Source organism: Polypterus senegalus, chromosome 13 (genome assembly GCF_016835505.1).
Source record: "Polypterus senegalus isolate Bchr_013 chromosome 13, ASM1683550v1, whole genome shotgun sequence".
NCBI lineage: Eukaryota > Metazoa > Chordata > Cladistia > Polypteriformes > Polypteridae > Polypterus > Polypterus senegalus.
This window is the reverse complement of record NC_053166.1, coordinates 2,564,962-2,586,120: the sequence shown is the minus strand read 5'-3', so window position 1 is coordinate 2,586,120 and position 21,159 is coordinate 2,564,962. Positions and strand designations below refer to the sequence as shown.

Below are 21,159 nucleotides of genomic sequence, written 5' to 3'. Positions count from 1 at the left end.
TGGTCTTCTGCTGTTATGAACCTCAAATCTGGAATACGAGCCAATAGGAAGTCAGCAGGCTGATACGGTGGAGCACACGGCTGAGAACACGTTACTGTAACATGGCCTTCTCATAACTTCACTTTAATTTAATCCTGATACTCCGTATGTTCAATTCATCATAATAACTATTCATGGTGGCTCTATAACCTGTACTGACCCCACTCTCTCTTCTGTTTCTTTTTCTGGTTTCTTTGTAATGGTGACCTGCACCACCGCCACCTACTCAAAGCTTCATGATGCTCCAACAATGATGGACGGATTAAAAGGCAGAAGTCTATGTGACCTTCATCATCATCAAGTCTTTCCGTGAGAACCCTAAATCCAAAGAGGACTCTTTCATTTATGTGAGGTAGAATGACGAGAGGGGACTGGGCTGGTGGTCTCATCATCTGGAATCCCTGCAGATTTTAGTTTTTCTCCAGCCGTCTGGAGTTTTTTTTTTTTGTTTTTTCTGTCCCCCCGGCCGTTGAACTTTACTCTTATTCGATGTTAATTAATGTTGATTTATTTTATTTTCTTATTGTGTCTTTTATTTTTCTATTCTTTATTATGTAAAGCACTTTGAGCTACTGTTTGTATGAAAATGTGCTATCGAAATAAATGTTGTTGTTGTTGTTGTTGTACAGCCCCTCGTCGGACTTCCGCCACCTCTGCCTTCATCAGCAGTAGTTCGGGTGGTCCCTGCAGTTTGAAAGCTAAAGGAATCAATGACTTGTTAATCAGGTTGAAATGCCTTCTGTTACTGTCCTTTATGACGTATCGCGCATATTCTTGCGTTGTATTATATGCTTATAAATAAAGCCTTATACAGTATACTGTAATTTACCGACCGGCCCCGCCCTCTCAATGACCACGCCTCCTTGCCCCTACGGCCTGCCTCCTCTCCCCGCCCTCGCGCCGCTCTCTCCTCGTCGCGTGTAGCTGCCGGCTGCGACCCGACGTCTTAAAGGCCCCGCCGAGCGCTCGTTGGCCCCCGCAAACAACATGGAGCACCGCGCCGCCTCCGCTCCTGGCACCTCGGCGTGCCGCTCGGCTCACTCGTCCGCCCTGGACGCGCTTCTTGTGCTTCAGGAGGAGATCGACGTGTACGAGGCGGACATGGCGCCCAGGGGCGGGCGACTCAAAGTCTTCTTCTCTCTGGTGATCGGGGCGCTCCGAGCGGCGGTGCAGCAGTTCGCCGAGCTCGCGGATCGCCGTTTCGCGGAGCTGCGGCTCGAAATGTCCGCCAAAGAGGAAGAGATCGCGCGGCTGAGACTGCAGCTGGAGAGGAGTTGCACGGCGTCTGCGGCCACGCCGGGCTTCGGGGGACTCGGAGCCGCGCGAGGTAAGTGAATGCGTGCAGCTGATATAGCGCCTTTCACTCGTGACAGACAAAGCATAAACTGTAATTGAACTGCTGCATATGACAGGACATCCCGCGACATGATCGTAACTCGTTCAATTACAAAAGAACCTCATTACATTATGAATACATTATTAATACGTTTAAAACTTGGAAATTATGAAAAGGTGCACCAGTTCAGTTCATGATTCTGAAATGGCAGAAATCGTTTTTATTTTTTGTCAACTTATTGTACTTGGGGGCAGCACGAGGGTAGCAGGGTGGCGCAGTGGTAGCCTCACAGTAAGGAGTCCAGCTGGGTTTGCGTCTCGGGTCCCGCTGTGTGGAGTTTGCATGTTCTCCCCGTTCCACCCTCAGTCCAAAGACATGCAGGTTAGGAGGACTGGCGAGCCTAAAGTAGGGTTAGGGTGAGGGTAGGGAGTCCAGTGATAGCTGGGGTAGACCCCGTGCCCCTGGACTAAGCTCATTTGACTAAGCAAAGGGATATTTTGCTGATTAAACGTTTAGCCATGAGGCGTGTGTGGGGTCTGCTGAGACCACCTGTGCTGGTGGCTTACACGGGCAGCACATTCACGCAGATAAGTGGCTGCTTGATGCTCAGTTTGGCCGGCAGGTCCGGCTGTCTGACATTTAAAAAGCTGAAACCTACACGCCGGCCTGAGTGGCCCCTCTGAAGGTAAATGTGACCTGGTGGTTCCGAATGTTTCTCTGCAACGAGGCCTTTCTGAGGTGGGGTGAGTCGTAGATCATCAGCAGTCGCTGACAAGAGAAAACCAAACCTTTTATTTTAGTAGCATGTGCGTCCATTAAGGGGGGGTTGGCCCCCCTTAAACTTTCACTGTCAGTCAGTGTTCTGCACGGATGGCAGCCATCCATCCAGTCACAAGTAGTTTGTATAGCGCCTTTCACGTGGGCCCAGTGTTGGCATGCTGTCCATTCAAATCAAAATCTGCTTTGCCCCAAACTGGAGAAGCAGACTGGCAGCTCAGACGTTACTTGAGTAGCTATATAGCACCTTTCACTCTTAGCCAGTGAGCTGCACAGTAAAATGGATGTGCCCAGTCCGGTGTAGTTTCTGTAGTGTCTTACATGGCGTTGCCCTGGCAGATGCCAGCAGGCTCCCCACACTTTACTACAAGCTCTCTATATAGAACCTTGAACTGGAGTGACTGCCATCACCAACTGGCGCTGAAGGAGAAGTGGTCAGTTGAGCTGGTGGCACTTCACCGTGTGAGACGACCAGTAGGCTGGCCGAGTGCCCGTCGATGGTATGGGTCTGCCCAGCATGACCTGGCTGTGTCGTCCTGCTTGGTCATAGCTGCTGACCGCTTCTCTTGTCCCACAGGTGCGGCCGACGCTTTGACCTGCAGTGACATGCTGGGCCTTCCAGAGGTGAGTGGGCCTGCCCGGGTGACTGCTGCCCAGGCCGAGGTCTCCTTGCACAAGAGTACTTGGAGTGAGAAGAAGAGCAAGGAGGATGGCAGTGCCCAGGTGAAAGTCGAGAAATGGCAGCAGGATGTTCTCATTAAAACTGAACCGACGGACTTGTGGGCGACCAGTGCCCTGGCAGACTCTGCACCCGAGTGTGGCACACACATCCAGCTGGTCTCTGATCAAAGGCCCAGACTGCAATCGGCAGAGGTTTGGTGTCTGCTGGTGCAGGCCAAGCAGTTGGGGGACGAGCGGGCACCAAACGGCATTGACCATGAATCAGATGTGCCACCAGTGCTCCAGCAGCCTGCAGAGGGTAAGTGCCAACTCCAGTGGGTTGGGTGGGTGAGTTTCCGTTACAATGCTAAACAAGCTGAGAATCCAACAGACCTTCTGCCCGCAACCTGATGGGTCCTTGGCGTTGGGGGGGATGGGGTTTTTTGTTTGGTCCCTTGTCACTTTTAGTGGCCTGGGTCCAATGCTTGTGCCAGTTTTGAAATGGCAGAGGACTCCACTGTGGTCACACAAAGTGAGGGACCAAGCTGAGCTGCCAATATAGCGCCCTGATATCAAATGCATAGCTAAAGGAGCAACATGCTGGTGTTGGCTTGGATTTGTCCCAAAGCTGTTGAGAACGATGAGTGGCAGCCATTTCTGGGCGCCGAGGCGACCCCTGGGTGTCATTCGCTGCCATTTATTTAAAGCGCCTTGACAGACTCTGAAAGCCGAGGCAGGGGTTCAAATTTCTTACTTCAGAAGGCTGTGGTGATCTGTGGGCAGAGGCTGGCCAGTTCAGTTAGGGGGCACCTTGGTCACACAGCCATGGCGTGACTTGGTGTGGCGCTCTGTGGTCGTTGTACCCAGGTGAGATGATCCGCCATTTCTGCACTTCGCCTTTTTGATCGAATCCTAACATTGTCTCGGAATGAGCCCAATGCCAGGCGCTATATAACCATTGCTGTACTGACTTGAAATGCGCTCTGTCAAGTCATTCTTAGATTGGCGCATGTGCCATCTTGTGATGCCTGGCCCATGAAGAAAACGAGGTGATGCATTGCAGTTTGTATAGCGCCTTTCACCAACTCGGCTTTACAAGTGAAGTGAGGGGACAGAATTTCGTCCCTGACCTCAACTTGCTGGCCTTGCCCCAAACTCAAGCAGCCATTAAAGGGGTGAGTGTTTCTAAACTGAAAAGGAGAGGGGAGCCCCTGAAAACAACCACAACAAAAGCACAAATGGATACCCGAGAATCCAAAGGGCAGCCGCTGGGGCGGGCCGAGAGTGGTGACATCAGGAGGCCCCGCCCCCTCAGGGAGTGCTCAGGGCGCAAATCAAAGTCGAACAGAATCCATCCATTATCCAACCCGCTATATCCTACCTACAGGGTCACGGGGGTCTGCTGGAGCCAATCCCAGCCAACACAGGGCGCAAGGCAGGAAAGAAACCTCGGGCAGGGTGGTGAACAGAATCATCAACGTAAATGACAAACGTCAACTGAAAAGAATTAAGAAATGAGAAAAAAAGGCAAATGAGCCAACCCGAGACCCTGGCTGCTGCACGTCCAGTCATTTCAAGGAAAGAAATCAACTCCTGGGGTCCGCACTCAGCTGGGCTGCCCACCGCCCCTCAAACACACCACTCAAGGGAGGGCCAAGTCTTCAAATCCTTACAGGGAGAGGATGGCAGTAAAACCCCATAACGAATGCCAAGCTCCTGCCCTTGAAAGTCGTCCCACAGTAGTGACAAAGCGGACTGGCGTGTGTCATTTGTGATTTGGCCTCGGTCTGCGGGGCAGGAAAACTAAAAGAAGAGGCGATGATCTCATCATTTGGCTCCCTGGCATCACACGGCGAATGAGGCACATGACCTGCACTGGGTGGGAGCGTCGGTTACGGCACTACGGCCATGTGGCACGATTCCCTGAGGGTGGTCTGGCACACAGGACCCTCATTGTTGAGGCCTGAGTGGCTGTACCAGGCCAAGGGGATGCCCACATAACACCAGGCTGCAGATAGATGGGTGGGAATGGACCGCGTGTCTGTCTGGGGGGGCTGCCAACCAGGATCCTGAGCTGTTTTGCCATGTGGTGGGTGTGGCAACGTGCTGTACCCGCGTGTGCTCCCTGGCATGGCCCGGCCTGACCTGCACTTCTGACTTTTGGGGATCTGAACCTTTGCATTTTGCGCTTGTTATCAATGGTCCCGGGTTCAAGGACGTTGTGGCAGCCAATCCATGCACTCGGCTCACTCGTGTCTCTCATTTCAGGTGCAGGAGACGCACAGACGTTTGAGGCTTCCCCCTTCCAGACGCTCCCTGAAGACAAAGCTGGTGACCAGTGCCAGCATCCGCCTAAGGAGCCACTGCTCTGGGCCACGCAAGGTGGCAGTGACATGTCTTCACAGTGCCCACCCGTGGATGTGGACACGAATCCCCGGCACACCCAGGCCCCGACAACTTCCCCGGGAAGGAGACTGGCATGGAGGCAGAGGCAGCTGCGCGACCAAAGGAGCCGAGCCTGGCAGAAATGCATGACTGGCAGGAGGTTTCGCTGTAGGGGCGTCCAGCAGGCATACGGGGCCAGTCACGCAGGGGAAAAGCCGCACTGCTGCAGCGAGTGTGGCAAGACTTTCAAACGCAAAAGCAACCTGCTGCAGCACCAGGAGATCCACACTGGAGAAAAGCCGCACCGCTGTGGCGAATGTGGCAGGACGTTCACACGGAAGAGTAACCTGCAGATCCACCTGATGAGCCACAGTGGGCACAAGCCATACTGCTGCACGCTGTGTGGCAATAGCTTCACGCGCAAAAGAGGCCTGCTGAACCACCAGAAAGTGCACAGCGGGCAGCAGACTTGAGCGGGCACCCGGGAAGGATGGCGTTCCCACTGTCGCCGACCAGGCCGGTGCCAGGTGGCCACCCAGTGTTGTCAAATCAAGCAGCTGGCTCCAGGCTAAGACTCCAGAGGGGCAGTGCCCTGCCACACAGGACCCCCGTGGCAGGACTCACCGGTTAATTAGGTGACCATTATTTGTTTCTTCTGAAAAATCGGAATAAAAATGACTCTGCTGATGCCCTCGTCTCTCTCTTCTCTTTCGCGAAGACTAAAAGGACAAATGCCACACCTGACTGGTTTTACTCACAAGCTCGCTGTGCCCGGGTTCAAGGTGAGTGGTACATGAGTGAAGGGCACTTGCACGGCCCAACTGTCTGACTTAACCAAAGATTTTAAAGGGGCCTCTCAGCGCCAGGCCTACCCTGCTGCCCCCCAACATCCTGGTCCACTACAGCCACCCACCCACACAAGTAGTAGCAAAGGCCAGTAGGCACCTGATATGAATGGATGGCCTACGAATGGCAGCGCTGGACCAGATGAGAGTGCCACCCTGGCTGACATTGCTGCACAACACAGACCTGCCACCCCGGGCACAGCGGTGGGGCTTCGCCTCCTGTTCTTCTTTTGGAGCTGAGCCCATCCACTTGCCATGGCCACTTCTTCTCAGATCCACTGCTGAGCAGACCTGACCTGGCACAGATTGTGGGCACATGCAAGTCTGGGTCCTCAGGCTTGCTCCAGCTGGTGGGCTCTCCAAAATGTGGCATCTGCGCATCCCCGGCTCACACTGACAACGAGGATCACTGAGGGTGAAGCTTCTCTCGCTTTTCTTTTGGTGGGCAGCTCTTCACCCAGACCCAATAACGAGCCTGGCTCCGCCATTCTTCGAGAGTCCCCAGAGGTCCACAAGGGGCTGGCACAGTGGGCCGCTGCACACTCGCGGGGTACACGTCAATCACAGGTCCCTGTCCCGCCCCTCTCCTTCCTCACCCCTCCCATTTCGAGTTGGCAGACACCATCGCTGGTAAATGGCGCTCGCGGCCCAACTGTCCTGCCTGTTAGTGTGTTGCTTAGCAACGAACCTCTCCACTCAACTCCACCCCAAAGCTGGGGAAGGTTTCTCCCCGGACGGGATGCCGACCACAAGGGGGCAGTTGGGGGGTGCGTAGGGAACTCCGGTTCATCACGTTTAAACAGAAACACGGACCCGGTGCGGTGCGGTGCGGTGGGCTTTCAGGCCCGGGACAGCTGCTAAAGGGCTTGGGCGGGCTCCCTGGGCGGGCTCCTCTGCTCTGCTCTTTCGACTTCGGCCCGGGGCTGTGCGCGCGCACGAGTGAGTGCGGCGGCGCCTACAGAAATGCGCGCGTTCGCGCTGCTCACACCTTTTGTCATTCCAAGTCTCGCTGTTAGACCTGCGTATGCTAATGAGCAGGTGGACGTGCAGGTGAGCGGGCGGGGCGGCAGCGCACTCGCCCCCCCCGCCCTCGGTTACTCGGTCACTCCTCACAGACTCGCTTCACTCGGACAGCTGAGCAGCGGCCGCTCTCGCGTTTTGTCTTCTTCGGCCCCCGCCAATGTCGTCGTCGCCGCCGCCGCCGCGCTATATCTCAGAGTCCGAGGTGGCTCGCCATCGCTCGCAAGAGTCCTGCTGGCTCACCTCGTCTGGTAAAGTTTACGATGTGACGGGATTCTTACGCATGCACCCGGGAGGGAAAGCGCTGATCCTCGAGCGGGCCGGCAGCGACGTGAGCCGGGTGATGGACGGGCCGCCGCACCGCCACTCGCCGAACGCCAGGCGCTGGCTGGAGCAGTACTGCATCGGACAACTGGCCGGGACTCAGGTGAGTGGCGCCGGAAAACGGGTGGTCTTGAGGGCGGACAGGTGAGGCGCACCTGTCTGCGGGCGTTCGAGGCTCTGCGCGCGCGGGTCGGGCGGGGCTCCAGAGGCTCCAAGATGCCGGGTGGTCTTTCGCAGGTAGGGCGGCATGGGGGTGGAGAAGAAACGGCGGAATCTGCGGTGCACTTGGGGGTCCGGCGGGTGGGTTTCAAGCCTGGTGGGTGCTCTGCCGAACACGCTTTTAAAGGGTGATGCCCACTGTGGTGTTGCTGGGTGTGCTTTCAAGATGATTTCAATCAGGTGGTCCTGCTGGTAGTCCTGACTTTTCCCTACCAATTGTAGGAGTGGAAAGGTGCTATATAAAGAGCTAAGAGTGCCGGGCACCTGCTTTGGAGTCCCAGTGCAGCGCAGTGCAGTGTGATGTAATATAGCGCCTTACATAGTGTGTCACCGTGGTGCTTGTCCTCTTCTTTGGACACTGGCATCAGTTCCTGATGTGCCACCGAGACTCCATGCTTTTACGGCAGAGAGCAGGAGGCACACTTGGAGCCACCCCAGCGTTTCGGCCATGGTCAGCTCGGGGGGCGCTAAGCTGCAGTCAGTTCGATGGCTCCGCTCTTGCTGGCTGAAGGCCGCGTCTGCACTGAAAGCCTCGGGGCCACATTGCTCTCGCTGGGAGCCGGTTCTGCGACATCCCGTGATGCTCCAATTAGAGCTCGGCATTCCTGGAAGAGCCAGTTTCACAGCCGGCATTCCCAGCTGAAGAGTCACTTGGCCTCCCCACCAGTCAGATGAGTCAAAGTAAAGAGAGGTACAGGGCGGGGACGCCAGCGCAGCCATTGAGGTGAGACTCGGGTGGTCCAGTCAGGTTGGTATGGTGGCCACTCGTTAATCTTGTTCTTGAGTCTCCACAGGAAGTAGACAGTGAAGTTGGCAAAGTGTGCCCATCCTAGCCAGGTGCCATATGAGTGAGGCTATCCAGAAGTCCAAATAGGCTCCAGAGTCTCATGCCAAGCTTGATGAGTACAGGAGAGACCACCCACATTGTATGTCCAGGGTTAGTTCACTTATGAGGCACTTTTTATGTCCCAGAGTGGTCTTTAGTAGTTGTGGGGCAGAAGCTCAGACTGCCGGCTGGCTGTCACCCACATGGCACTGGGCTAAAGGGACAAGGAGAGAGACACACCCGCTCGGCCATCTCTGCCAACTGATAACCACTGGGATGCCCAGGCCAAGTGTCTCTGCCCCCTTAGGCCTTGGACTCCAGTGCTGCCCCCTACGTCTTTTCGGACCTCGGCCCCTTGTTTCTGTTGGCTTTCAGTTACTAACTGGGTTTAATGTGGTGCCCACATCGCCCATCTATAGCAAAGATACAGAGGAGAGAAGCTACTCCATTTGAACTGCAGCCCACAGTCAACCGTAAGGTGACCCGTGTAGGGCACATCACTCGCGTGACACTGGGCACACTTCCGCATGGAGTCGGGTAAGGCAGCAAAAGGCACTATATCTGCCAATGGGAGGCAGGCTGAGTGCAGTGTGATGTGTACGTCGTTGCGCAAGCCACGCCAGGACCTCTTAAAGGTGCCAATGGGTAAATGATTAACGGCAAAGGTCACCCAATGAGCAGCTGGCTGTCACGGCATTCCCACGGCCGGGCAGCTGCAATACCAGGCCGTCCCAAGCAGCCAGCTCAGGGGTCTCTTAGGGTGTGAGCGTACACTATGAAGGTGGGCAGCGACACTGTTTTTTGTTTTTTTTTGGGCCTTTGGCTTCCTCACTTGGCAGCAGAACTAATAGAAGCAGGAAGTGCAGCCCATGTGCCCACTGCCTGCTCGTCCCTGGAGGACTTTGTGATGCCAGAGGGGGCACTGTCTGCCCTGCACATCCCTGGACTTTGGGTGTATTTTATATAGCGCCTTGCCTGGTCTGTTTTTGACTTTTTTTGCCCCGTTGAGGGTCCTGAGTTGTTATGTCTTTGCAATGAGAGATGGCGTTTGTGGCCGCACGTTGGCAGGGAATGTTGTGGTCCGCTGTCATCTGTGCCTCAGCAATGATAACCCCCCCACTCCCCATCCAATAGCCTCGTGTTTACTTGTGTCTACTTAGGGTGGGGATTAGGTGGGCACACTCTGCTTGAGGTGCCAGGTGTGCCACATTTCAGAGTGCTATTGGAGAATGGGCTACTCTCACGCGGCACTATCGGAGTGCCAGACATCCTTGTGAGAGTTAGGGTCACCTCTCCGCCACACCTGCCAGTCCTGTCTTGTCACTTGGGTGGGCAAATTGGACACACAAGTGAGGAGGCCCGGGATTCGTTCTCATCCCTGGTCCCTTCTTAGTGTCCTAGACACACAGGGCATTTCTGTGGGCACAGCCTGACTGCTCCCCTGCAGTCACCTGAGACTGGGGTGGTCATCTGAGGGGAGACGGGCTGTGCCATTTGGTGTAGCGTTACCAGCAGATGGCACCATTGCTTCAGTCCCCCTTGGGTGCTTGGTGCCCAGCAGGCTGCCCGCTCAGTTCACTTCACCAAGGGGGTCCTGGCGTGTCTCCTTAGATTCAGACCACTCAGAAAGAGCAACTGGTGACAGCCCAGCAAACCCACCACCTGAGGGTCAAAATGAGACCACCTGAAGAGAAAGGGGCCCAAATTCCTTTTTTGTCCAGGATATAAAGTGGTGGCCCTCACCCTACTCTGCCATTTACAGTGGTGGTCACAGCAGGGGGCAACTGGTCACCAAGGTGCCCTTGAGCCTACAGACCTTGGCAAATGCCCAACATGGCATTCCCATATGGACCAATGTGCATGTGGCGCTCCTCTCAGCTGACACCAGGCTTTGCAGTGGGCACTGCCACGTTTGGCTGATTTGGCCGTCCTGGCCATGACATTCAAGGCGCTATATACAATAAAAGCGAGTGGTCCTGGTCGTCTTGTTTATAGAAGCCCCCTTCTGACTTGTGCACGACGGAGGGGCCAGAGGAGCCACCTCTTCCTGAGAGGGCACACTTGCCAGGTGCTTGCACCAGAGTTCAGTAACCCTGGCTTGGCAAACACTGGCAGGCTCTGAGCACTAACTGGTTGTCCCCGCCCCCCTTCACCATGGCCACCAACAGCTCGGTGTTTGCTTGTGTCTCCCTGGTGTCTCCTAGTGTCTTTGTGACGCCCACGGGCACATGTGCTCACTTGCTGGAGGCGAGTCTGACTGGTAATTCTGGTCGGGTTTGTCCATAGCAACGGCACGGCATGGTAACCTGGTACACCCAGTGGTCCGCCCTGAGAGGTCGCTGGGGGTCCAGTGCTGTGAGGCCTGTCCTTGGGCAACATCAAAGCCCTGTGGTACCCGGCTCATTCTGCATCTGCACCCAAAGGGGTCAAAACTTGGGCAGTCCGAGGGGGCTGTTTACATTGGTCTGTCATGCCCATGGGTGGGTGCCGGGGAGCCAAGTCATCCACATTAATGGTGCCCACTTCCTCACTGCCCGATTTACCACACTGTCCTCTCCTGACAGAGTGCAGAGGCTTTGGCTTTAAAAATGCCACCTATGATGTCCCCCAGTGACTTGTCACTTATCAGTGGCTTTAATTGCAGCAAAAAGTGAGGGGAGGAAAATGACACCCGGATGGGACATTGAAACCTACAATAAGGTGGCACAACAAAAAGATGGGGCAGTTGGGGCATGTAAGGACCAAGAAACCTGTCAATGTAGTCTGGCATGAAACCGGAGGATGGCACACATCGCAGCACTGACAGGGAATTTGTCACGTGACTGGCATGTTGAAGACCATGGATCACAGAGTGCCATGAAGGCATCCTGGCACACTGACATTCAGTGTGGCCCCATGATGCCCAGTTTGCAGCGTTAATACAGCGCCTTTGAGCAGCATTATAGGAGCATCTTTTCTGTCGGGGAACAACAGCGGAGTCCTCAGGAGGTCAATGGTGGGCAAAGGACCTGAGCAGGGAGTGCCAGTCCAAGCTGCGGCAGTGACTCGGTCATGTGGTATAGTGCCTTATATAGCGCCTTTCACTGTGAACTCCACCTTGAGGTGCTCTGTTTCTGTAAAGATGGGCCTCAAACTGGCAGCTTTGCGCTTTGCAGTCCAACACCTTGGGCTCCACCAATCAGAATTAAGGGGTGTTCGGCCGCCAAGATGGCACGGCATGCGATTGGCTGATGTGCATGTAGGGTTAAACAGCACGGTGTCACCTGTAACTCTCATTCAGTCACCTGTCTCTATGCAACTCTCATTCAGTCACCTGTCTCTATGCCCGTCGGGCCGCTCCCATTTCGTTTTTCTCTTTGGTCTCTCACTTGGTTTGATCCGCGGGTTCCAGAGCGACCGGCTTCTCCGCATTCCTGCCTCGCATTCCTGTCATTCACTCGTGCTAAAGGTGGCCACCTACCTGTGGAGCTGCTGTGACAGAAACGTGCCAGGCTGCGCATGTCAGTGTGTGATGATTGAGCTCATCTAGAGTGACTTGCCAGTCCCCAATGGGCGAGGACAAGCGAATGCAAATTGGACTGCCCACCATGCGTGCCACCTGGAATAGACAACCTCATAGGGCATACCCAGAAGTGCCGCTTGTTACTGAGCAGGACTGGGGGGCACACACCGGGAAAGTGCCAGGTGGTGAGGGTGGTGGTCAACAGTCAGGTGTGCCCAATAAGTGGAATCATGCCATATGCACCCTACATCCTGGTCACCTCTAGCCATACAGCTCTAATTCTGTTAGGTTTGAGTGACACGTGTGTGTAATGGCACTGACTTTGAGGGGGCACGCTGGAGGCTATCGGAAGCTGTGGCCCCTTGACGGGGGCGAGTAAAGTCATACTGGGCAGCAGTGCCAGTGTCCGGAGGTCACAGAGGGGTCACAATGAGTTCCTAGTGGCTGTGTCAGAGCATTGCTTACTACACCCTTGGCGCCAGGCACATTTGTCATGGCATCACTGTCTGATTCAGCAAAGAATACGGTCACATGCCAGTTAATGTGGGGACAGATCCCAGGGATACAGTTGGCACAGCTGGCATGGGAAATGCCAATGCATTTCTTTATCGGGGTACCTGCAGTGGAGTTGCACACCATGGTGCACCACAGGTATGTGTCTGGGGGTGGGGGTGGCGGTGGCATTAACAAGGTGTGAAAGTTTGCCCGGCCACGGGCCAACCACTACAGTAGTTACAATTAGTTACAGTTCACAGTCCTTGGTTCTCCACTCCATCCTCCTTCTACCCGACTCCGACTCCCTGATTGGAGCAAGGTGGCCCCGGATGTGCCCCCGGATGTGCCCCAGGTGCCTGGCGATGAACTTCGGCAGCACTCCCCAGTATTGCCCTTGCACCCAGAAGCACCCCGGGCATAAACCACCCCCGGGTCTGTCAGTACTTCCTGGTGTCCCCAAAGTGCTGTCCCCCAGGGATCAAGGACCTGCCGGGTACCCAGGGAAAAGAAGTGCCGCTCTCCCGGTTCCTCCTTCCTCCAGGCATCCTGGCGGGGCAGGGTTCCTGGCGGTCTATCACAAAGGACTGGCATGTGACTGGCAGACGGGTATGAGAATGCTGCTGTGGGAGTCACGTGACTGACTTGGGGGGGCTTGACAAGGTTCCTCGTGTCCCTGATCCCATCTGATGGGAGCGCCTCTTGCTGGCGAGGCTGTGGCACAAGTGGGAATCGGGACTTTTGTGGACGACTGCTGGTGATGCCATGTTAGTTGTAAATAAAAGTCAACTTTGTGTTTTACAGGAAGCAAAGCAGAGACAGAAAGACGGCACAGGACACGAAGTGGACGGTGGAAATGTAGAACAGGTAAGAGTGGTGTGCATAGACGGACATGCCAGGCTCTGAGCTTGACTGGCACCCTCTAAACTAACTGCCTCCCACCCACGTGGTCCTCGCTGCACTGCCAGCGTGACAGCCTGGTGGCATAACAATAAAGAGGCCTCTAGAGTGGTGCTCACGCACTGCGCCCCAACTCACCAGGGTCACATAGCCTTCGTGCCCACCCATGCCAGCCGCTGAGTGGTAGCAAAGGAACTCTTTGCCATCCTGACACGCGTTACTTTTGCCCAGCAGAGCAGTGAAGTTTGTAAGCATTGTGTTATATTTTCATATAGCGCCTTTCTTTGGGGAGAGGAAGGTGCAGAGAGAGCCAGCAGGCTGAGCACTCAGAAGGGACTGGCACCAAAGACTTCCGCCTGCCATGATGAGGGGCATAGAACTGTAACTGCCTCTCTCACCCCTCAAACAGACAGACATGGCAGCCCTGGGTTTTAGTGGGGTACAGACTGGCAAGGGGGGACGGTGACACCAAAATGACCACTCGGGCCATATATAGAGCTTTTGGCAAAAGGCCGCCAGCATGCCTCACCCGCCACGTTTGGGACATCACTTCTAAAAAAACAACCCATCAGCAGTGAGGGGCTGAGCACCCCCTGGTGGGCGCTGCTAGTACAGCCAGCCGTGAAGACGGCCTGTTGGGGTTCGCCACCTTGTCGTTTGTCTCCCACCTTCACATTGGCACTGCCTACTGGAGGCAACAAACTCTGAAGATTCGAGGGTATGCGTCTAAATGCACCGGCTTTGCCACACAGTGGGAACAAACGAGGGGTTTCCTAAGAATGGCACCCTTGTGTTTGCCCATGTCAGTGATGTGCCCCGATCTAGCAACCCACCCACACTTTAGTTGGCACGTATGCTTTTTGTATGACCCTTATTTGGCCTGCAGGGGGCGGAGCCTGCCCCGCAGGAAGCTGTGTGGGCGGAGTCTCTTAGCTGACAATTTTAAGCGTCACTGAAATGTGTGTCAGACAATAGGGGCCTGCCAAATGTGAGTGATGGGACTGCTCAGTGCCCTGCCCTGGTCAGATGTGGGCATGTGGGTGGCGGATTGGCACAAGGTTCAGCTTTCCCTTTGGCTTTTACTTTTCAGGACTTAGTGGACTGGCAGAAACCGCTCTTGTGGCAAGTGGGGCGCCTGGGTGAGAAGTACGACGAGTGGGTTCACCAACCGGTTGACCGACCCATCCGCCTCTTCTACTCGGACTTCATCGAGTCCTGCTCCAAGACCTCCTGGTGTGTAGACCTGTGTGTGTGTGTGTGTGGTGCCCCCTGCTGCCCGTGCCATGCTCGTGTCGCTTCCTGACCCTCTTTTTTCTTTCTAGGTATGTGGTGCCGGTTGTGTGGCTCCCTCTAGTGGCCTACCTCAGCTACTTCTGCTATACTTCATTGTCCCTGGACAGCACCCGCCTCACAGGTACGCCTGCTGTTCCCACGCTCTCCTGAGAGTGGCTGCCAGCCCTGGCCAGTAAGTCTCCAACCGTGTGTCCTTCCTGTTGTCCACTCCAGACAGGTTTGCATTCCCACACAAGTGGGCCTTCCCCTTCCTCTTCCTGATGGGAATGTTCCTCTGGTCCCTGGTGGAGTACCTGATTCACCGCTACGTGTTCCACATGAGGCCACCAGCCAGCAACTACTTCCTCATCACGCTGCACTTCATGCTGCACGGCCAGCACCACAAGGTAAGGGACAGTAAGGGACGGTGGGCACGGGGCCCAGTAACGTCTGCCACTACCATCCACAACTGAGAAACAGGCTGCTGGCTGGGTGTCCGCTGGCCAGTCTTCGTGCTGGAGAGCCTCCACTCGTTCTGTTTGCCCATGGCAGTGCCCACCACAGGCGGGTGCACAGTGGACAAATGTGGCCAGCCAGTACGGGCTGGGCCTCGATTACTGCCAATGCTCCATTTGGATGGGCAGTGCCAGGGTCCCATGTCAGAAATGAACACCCGAGTAGCATCATTTGGATTATTAAGTGGCAGAGCCAGGTGGGCACTGCCAGGGTCCTATGTCAGAAATGAACACCTGAGTAGCATCATTTGGATTTATAAGGGGCAGTGCCAGGGTCCCATGTCAGAAATGAGCACCCGAGTAGTATCATTTGGATTATTAAGTGGCAGAGCCAGGTGGGCACTGCCAGGGTCCCATGTCAGAAATGAGCACCTGGGTAGCATCATTTGGATTACTAAGTGGCAGAGCCAGATGGGCACTGCCAGGGTCCCATGTCAGAAATGAGCACCTGGGTAGCATCATTTGGATTATTAAATGGCAGAGCCAGACGGGCAGTGCCAGGGTCCCATCTCAGAAATGAACACCCAAGTAGCATCATTTGGATTATTAAGTGGCAGAGCCAGATGGGCAGTGCCAGGGTCCCATCTCAGAAATGAACACCCAAGTAGCATGTACGCACAGGTCATTCTGCATGTCACTGTCCCCTTCCAGCAGTGACTCCCTGCTCATGTTTGAGCCCTGCTCGCCAGTGACACGTGTATATATATATATCTGTGATGCCATCTTCATGCCTACCTCTCCCTTTCTCTCTTTTGCCAGTCCCCCTTTGACAGCTCCCGCCTGGTCTTCCCTCCCATCCCAGCCTCCTTGGTCATCGGGTTTTTCTATGGCCTTCTGCAGCTGCTTTTTCCCAGAGCCGTTGGCATCTCAATGTTTGTGGGGGGCCTCTTTGGCTACGTGCTGTACGACATGATCCACTACTACCTGCACTATGGATCTCCCACCAAGGGCAGCTACCTGTACGACCTGAAGACCTACCACGTCAAGCACCACTTCGAGCACCAGCGCCTGGGTAAGTGCCCCCGCCAGTGAGGATTGGCAGCGCCCGTCTGCCTGCCGACATCTGCTCACGGAGGTGACTGTGGCAGCACGTTGAGACAAAAGCCAGGGTGGGCTCGAGTCCACTTGTAGTAATGGGCTGGGCAGGTGACACCCACGCAGGGGGGTCTGGAATGGCGACTCCCGCCAGTTGTCCCCTTAAGGCCACTCACCCCGGAGGAGTCCGCTGAAGGTCCAGTGGGGCCGCCCGTCTCCCGGGATGTCCCTATGTGTGCCTGCTGTGATGACCCACCTTGGCCTGTTGTCACAGAGACCCCCAGCAGCTGAGACAAACTGGCTCCTCCGCCTTCAGCTGATGTTCTTGTCTCGTCTTTCAGGCTTTGGCATCACCACCAAGTTCTGGGACTACCCGTTCAAGACCCTCATTCCGGAGGAGCCGCACGAGAAGCAGCAGTGATGCTAGGAGGGAGACGTCCGATGAGCCGAGTGCCCACTCTGTGGCTGCCCTGTCTGGCGCGACAAGGTCCCCTGCGTCTCGCCCCTTGACGTCTCTAATGGGGGGTGTCTATTTATTAACTGTAACTTTTAAAGTAAGATTTCTTATTTTTTTTTTATTTACTGCTAAGTTCAAGCTGTGCCTCGGGGTCAAGTGTTCGCCGGGCACGGCTTGTTTTGGATGATGTGGGAGGGCGAGCCCTGCTGGCACGTGCCCGGCCTGTGTGGCCGCTGGCAAACAATGAACCTGGCATCGTCAACTTTGAGCAGCTTGAAGGACGGACGAGGAAGACGGAGTGGTGAGGTTACATCCTGTAGGTGGCACCGGCACTGATCCTTCCCGGCTGGCACTAATGTCTCTGACCCCTTTGCCATCTCGATGGTGGCCTTCACTTCTCAATTATCGTCACCACACTTGTAATTCAATTGCATCATGCCAGCCTAACTGCCTGGTTGCTCAGTGGATGTGCCCTCCTGCTCTTGCTGTCTTCGATGGGCACGGTGGGGAAGGCTGACGGCAGGATGCCAAGGTCATCGGCCTGTGGGTACTGTGTGGGGATGGAGCTGCCATCTCTGATGAGCCACACGTGTTTACCTCTGAAGAGCAAACTGTCATGCGGAGAGGTGACAAAAGGAGCCCAGGTGCCACCCAAGCTTTTTCTACACCTGTCACAAAATTCTTGTCACTTTCTAAACAAGAGCCTCTTGTACAAGGACAAGTTGTAAATAAATATTTGTATATTTTGTGCTTAAACCAATGTTGCCACCTTCTGATGGGACAGGTGCCAGAGGCTGACGTGAAAAAGTCACGTGTGGCACTTTAGGGCACCTCCAGCAGGCGGACACCTGGGGCATGGAAGAGCAGAGGAACATGCCCACAAGTCACCAGGAGGCTCGGTGACCATGTCCTGTGACAGGCACAAGTGGGTTTGGGATGCCCTGGGGTACACGTGAAAGAGGTGCCAGTCAGGTGCCCAGGTTGAGATTCATGGACTCAACTCATGAAGTGCCACACTTCAAAACCAGGTGGCAAAGATGAGGAGGTCAGAATGTGCCTCAAGGACACTGGCACAACACTTTGGGCACTCAGGTGGGGCACAGAGAGAGCCAAAGGTGAACCCAAGATCCGCCATTCCCGAGCTCCGACACGCCCATGAAAGGCGCTATATGAGGAGGAAGCGGAGTGCCAATGTGCAGTGCCTAGCCTGCTTTCTGGGCGCTTTGTCCCCACTGTATCGGGACAGCTGGGGGTCTCGTTTATGAAATATGACTTCTTACACAAAAGCTGGGAATTTTAAAAGAGGAAACGGGCGAAGCGTTTTGGATCATCCAGACGTCCTTCGCTGCCCATTTTGGTTTGCAGAAAATCGCATTCAGGACGTGTTCGGTTCACTGGCGTGTCCTCCCAGTGGCGGCCATCGCATGTCACTAATCGGCTTGGTGTCGTGTGCCGGATGGCATCGCCAAGGACGGCCTAAAGCCACTGTTCAAGGACTGGAGGATTTCTGGGCTCATGATGATGGCAGCGCCAAGGCCAATTTAGTCCTCCTGGAGTCGACATTCAAGAGACCACCACGATAGAGACCACCATGTGAAGTGTGCTCCACCACACTTGGCGACGTCGTGCCATCTGCGTGGCTCGGTATAATTTAGACCCAAATGCAGTTTCCCAAACGTCAGGGTGAGGAAGAGGAGAGCAGAAGTCAATTTGTTTCTTTGTTTTACCAAAGCAGCCATTTTGTGCCCGGGGTCCCGAGGGTCAGTGCATGTGCCAGGCTGATGATGCACAAATGGCGCTGGGCACAAGAGCCCAGCTGAGGGAGAAGACTGCCAGGTCCACCGCTGTCCACGTGCAGCATGGTGGAGGTGCCCAGCAATGGCATCTTTTTCCTGGTGCTGCCCATTGTTACTTTTTCCATCCTACGGGCACTGGGTTGGTTTCTGAGGTCAGAACGTTTACTGCCACAAATTTAAATTTGACTTGGTTTGAATAAACCCGGCAGCAGTCACGGGGTCCGCGATATTTAGAGCTCAGCTAGAGAGACCACTTGATGGCAGCCCGCACATCTCGGTGGTCCTCTGTTACACCGAAGACATCAGCCATGAACAACTGGAACCAGAAACTGGCAGCCAATGAAAAATGTGCCCGAGTGCGCATTGTAACTATGGCAACGGCGCCCCCTTAGCTGAGCATACCAGATGTCAGACTTTGTTCACAAGACCCCACAGCTTATGCCCCCATTATACGCTCCTGTAGTTTTACATCGCCGGTGACTCTGCCAGGCTGGACCATCAAGGGGGGGGGGCCGCATGAAAGGCGACCACCACTGAGTGCTCAGCCCAAAGAGCTGTGCCCACAAGTAAGGCGGGCGCCGAGGACCTCCAGGCCTCTGTACACCGTCACTGCACTCCTTCTGGGGGTCTGTCTCAGAACTGCATGCTGACCTGCTAGCCTTAATCTGCACCCCCAGGTGAACCCGATTCTACTTTACGTCCCACAGCCCCTCACTGTGTGTGAATGGCGGGTCTGAATGGCACAGGGGGGCAGGAGAGGCTCGGCGGGCCTACGCGGCCCCTTACAATTACCGATGACTGATCTGCAGAGTTCAAGGGCCTCACGTGGTCAGCAGGGGGGTCTGGTGCTTGGCGAGGTCTGTGGACCCTCAGGCGCTCTGCTCTCTGAAAGGCCCCAGAAACCTACACGGGCAGAGCAGACCACCAGGTGAGTCAGTGCCATGGCCTCCGTCCTCTTCTCTTATTCTGCATCTCGACGACATTGACAATCGAGGGCGGCACTTCGCCCCACGGCCTTAACTCGCTTTTCATTTTCACGTCAATTCCAATTCTTACTAATCTCAGGTGACTTTAACTGCTGCGATGACACTGCTGTGCCACCACAGGCGGGCCGGGGAGAGACAGAAAACAAAGTCACTCACAGTAGCCTGATGGCCGCGCAGCTCGGAGCTGTCACCTCTGGTGACTCTCGACTTAAAGGGCTGAGACGGAGGAGAACCGACTCAAAATCAGCAAAACCCAGGAGTGAATGGGGAGGTGGGCACTGCCACAGGTACGACTGACACAGCGCGACGAGGCAGAGAGGGCAGAGCAGACTCTTCAGCTTTAGAGACTCGGGGTAGAGACATCGTCCACATCTCCTACGACGCCGGGGTGGCCGGCCTGGTGACCTCAACTCACCAAATCAACAGGCTGAGGCGAGAACAAGAACGGGCACAATAAGGCTCACCAGTCCGCTCCCCTGAATTCTCCTAAAATGGGAACCTAAAGTCCAACTGCCCATTCCATGCGTCTATAGATCTCTTTTTCTAATGTTTGTGTGACTTTTACCTTTAAGGTGTTTCCAGCTGTGTCCCCTGATGAAGTCATTTTAATGTCACCATCTCGATCCACTGGGCGGATTGGCTTCGCCATTTTAAATGTGTCAGTTAGGTCTCCTCTTGATGGATACGGGATACAACGACGGGCAAAATGGCGGCCATTATGGATTTTCTGCCTCACTCCGCACTATGTGGCCGCAGAGAGCTTAAACAACTCGGTACATCCACATAAAAAACGACAAGGGGTGAGCGAGCTTTCTTGAAGGCTTTTACTGGGCGTGCCGTTGTAAACTGAAACATATACAAAAGAAACATACAGGCATTTACATGTGTACAATCAAAGACAATAAAGAATAATTTACTAAACAATACATAGCAGACAGTGTACATTAAACAATAGAGCTTTAAAGACACTTACAAGGCGAGTGATTTCCATGGTTGGATCAAGACGAAGAGAAGCGCGTAGGCAGAGGTTCAAATTGCTGCGTACCACAACTAACCAGACCCAGGGGTTTATATACCCTAAGGATACGTTTTGGACGAAACAAGAGATAAAGGGGTGCCTACGTGAGACACATGGGGTGTATTGTATTCAAATGTTTATTATGGGACCTACGTGCTTTACGGGAGTTTCATAGACTTTTATAGCACCACTGCGAGTGTGGGACGTGACTGACAGGTGTGTTAATAAATGACAAGATGAAGGGGGAGCACAGCTCAACAAATCACAGTCTCAACTAACAAGATGTGGGGCAGAACAATGGACAAGGCCGCACATCCTCTCTCTTACACGCTAGCACAGAAGAACTGCGGGCAGCACAGTAGGCGGCAGAAGACTCCGCTGGCACTCCCTCATACCACCTGCCACTCGCCTTCTATCTATCCTATAGCACCTTACACTCTATCTGTCTATTATATAGCACCTTACACTCTGTCTATGTATTATTTAGCGTCTTACACTCTCACTCTCTCTATCTATCTATCTATTATATACTGTAGCACCTTACACTCTATCTCTTATATAGCGACTTACACTCTCACTCTATCTATCTGTTATATACTGTAGTGCCTTTCCCTCTCTCTATTATATAGCGCCTTTCCTAGCCTTCTCTCTTTCTCTCTCTCCATCCTTTTCCTGACCAGTTTGCTCCCTTAAGTGTATCCCAGTAAAGACAACTTCCAATGAATGGAGCAGACACTACTGCTGGTTTCCAAATG

At 54.5% G+C, this 21,159-nt stretch overlaps 2 protein-coding genes across 2 annotated transcripts; both read left to right on the top strand.

The window, feature by feature from the left end:
• Positions 1-923: 923 nt before the first annotated feature.
• On the top strand, positions 924-5,885 carry LOC120542087 (chorion transcription factor Cf2-like). Its single transcript, XM_039774237.1, has 3 exons — positions 924-1,366; positions 2,730-3,131; positions 5,081-5,885. Exons 1-3 carry the CDS (start codon positions 1,027-1,029, stop codon positions 5,668-5,670), a joined length of 1,332 nt encoding a protein of 443 aa, XP_039630171.1. The 5' UTR covers positions 924-1,026; the 3' UTR covers positions 5,671-5,885.
• Positions 5,886-7,100: 1,215 nt separating this feature from the next.
• Positions 7,101-17,364, top strand: fa2h (fatty acid 2-hydroxylase). The gene is made up of 7 exons (XM_039774240.1): positions 7,101-7,489; positions 13,230-13,292; positions 14,416-14,558; positions 14,648-14,739; positions 14,832-15,004; positions 15,872-16,124; positions 16,489-17,364. Exons 1-7 carry the CDS (start codon positions 7,223-7,225, stop codon positions 16,566-16,568), a joined length of 1,071 nt encoding a protein of 356 aa, XP_039630174.1. The 5' UTR covers positions 7,101-7,222; the 3' UTR covers positions 16,569-17,364.
• Positions 17,365-21,159: the final 3,795 nt, after the last annotated feature.

Bases quoted from the DNA above. Each gene is read 5' to 3' on its own strand.
- LOC120542087 (XM_039774237.1), top strand. From the start codon at position 1,027: ATGGAGCACCGCGCCGCCTCCGCTCCTGGCACCTCGGCGTGCCGCTCG. The intron at 1,367-2,729 runs GTAAGTGAATGC...CTTGTCCCACAG, and splicing joins GGGACTCGGAGCCGCGCGAG to GTGCGGCCGACGCTTTGACC. The intron at 3,132-5,080 runs GTAAGTGCCAAC...CTCTCATTTCAG, and splicing joins GCTCCAGCAGCCTGCAGAGG to GTGCAGGAGACGCACAGACG.
- fa2h (XM_039774240.1), top strand. From the start codon at position 7,223: ATGTCGTCGTCGCCGCCGCCGCCGCGCTATATCTCAGAGTCCGAGGTG. The intron at 13,293-14,415 runs GTAAGAGTGGTG...TTTACTTTTCAG, and splicing joins ACGGTGGAAATGTAGAACAG to GACTTAGTGGACTGGCAGAA. The intron at 14,559-14,647 runs GTGTGTAGACCT...TTTTCTTTCTAG, and splicing joins TCCTGCTCCAAGACCTCCTG to GTATGTGGTGCCGGTTGTGT.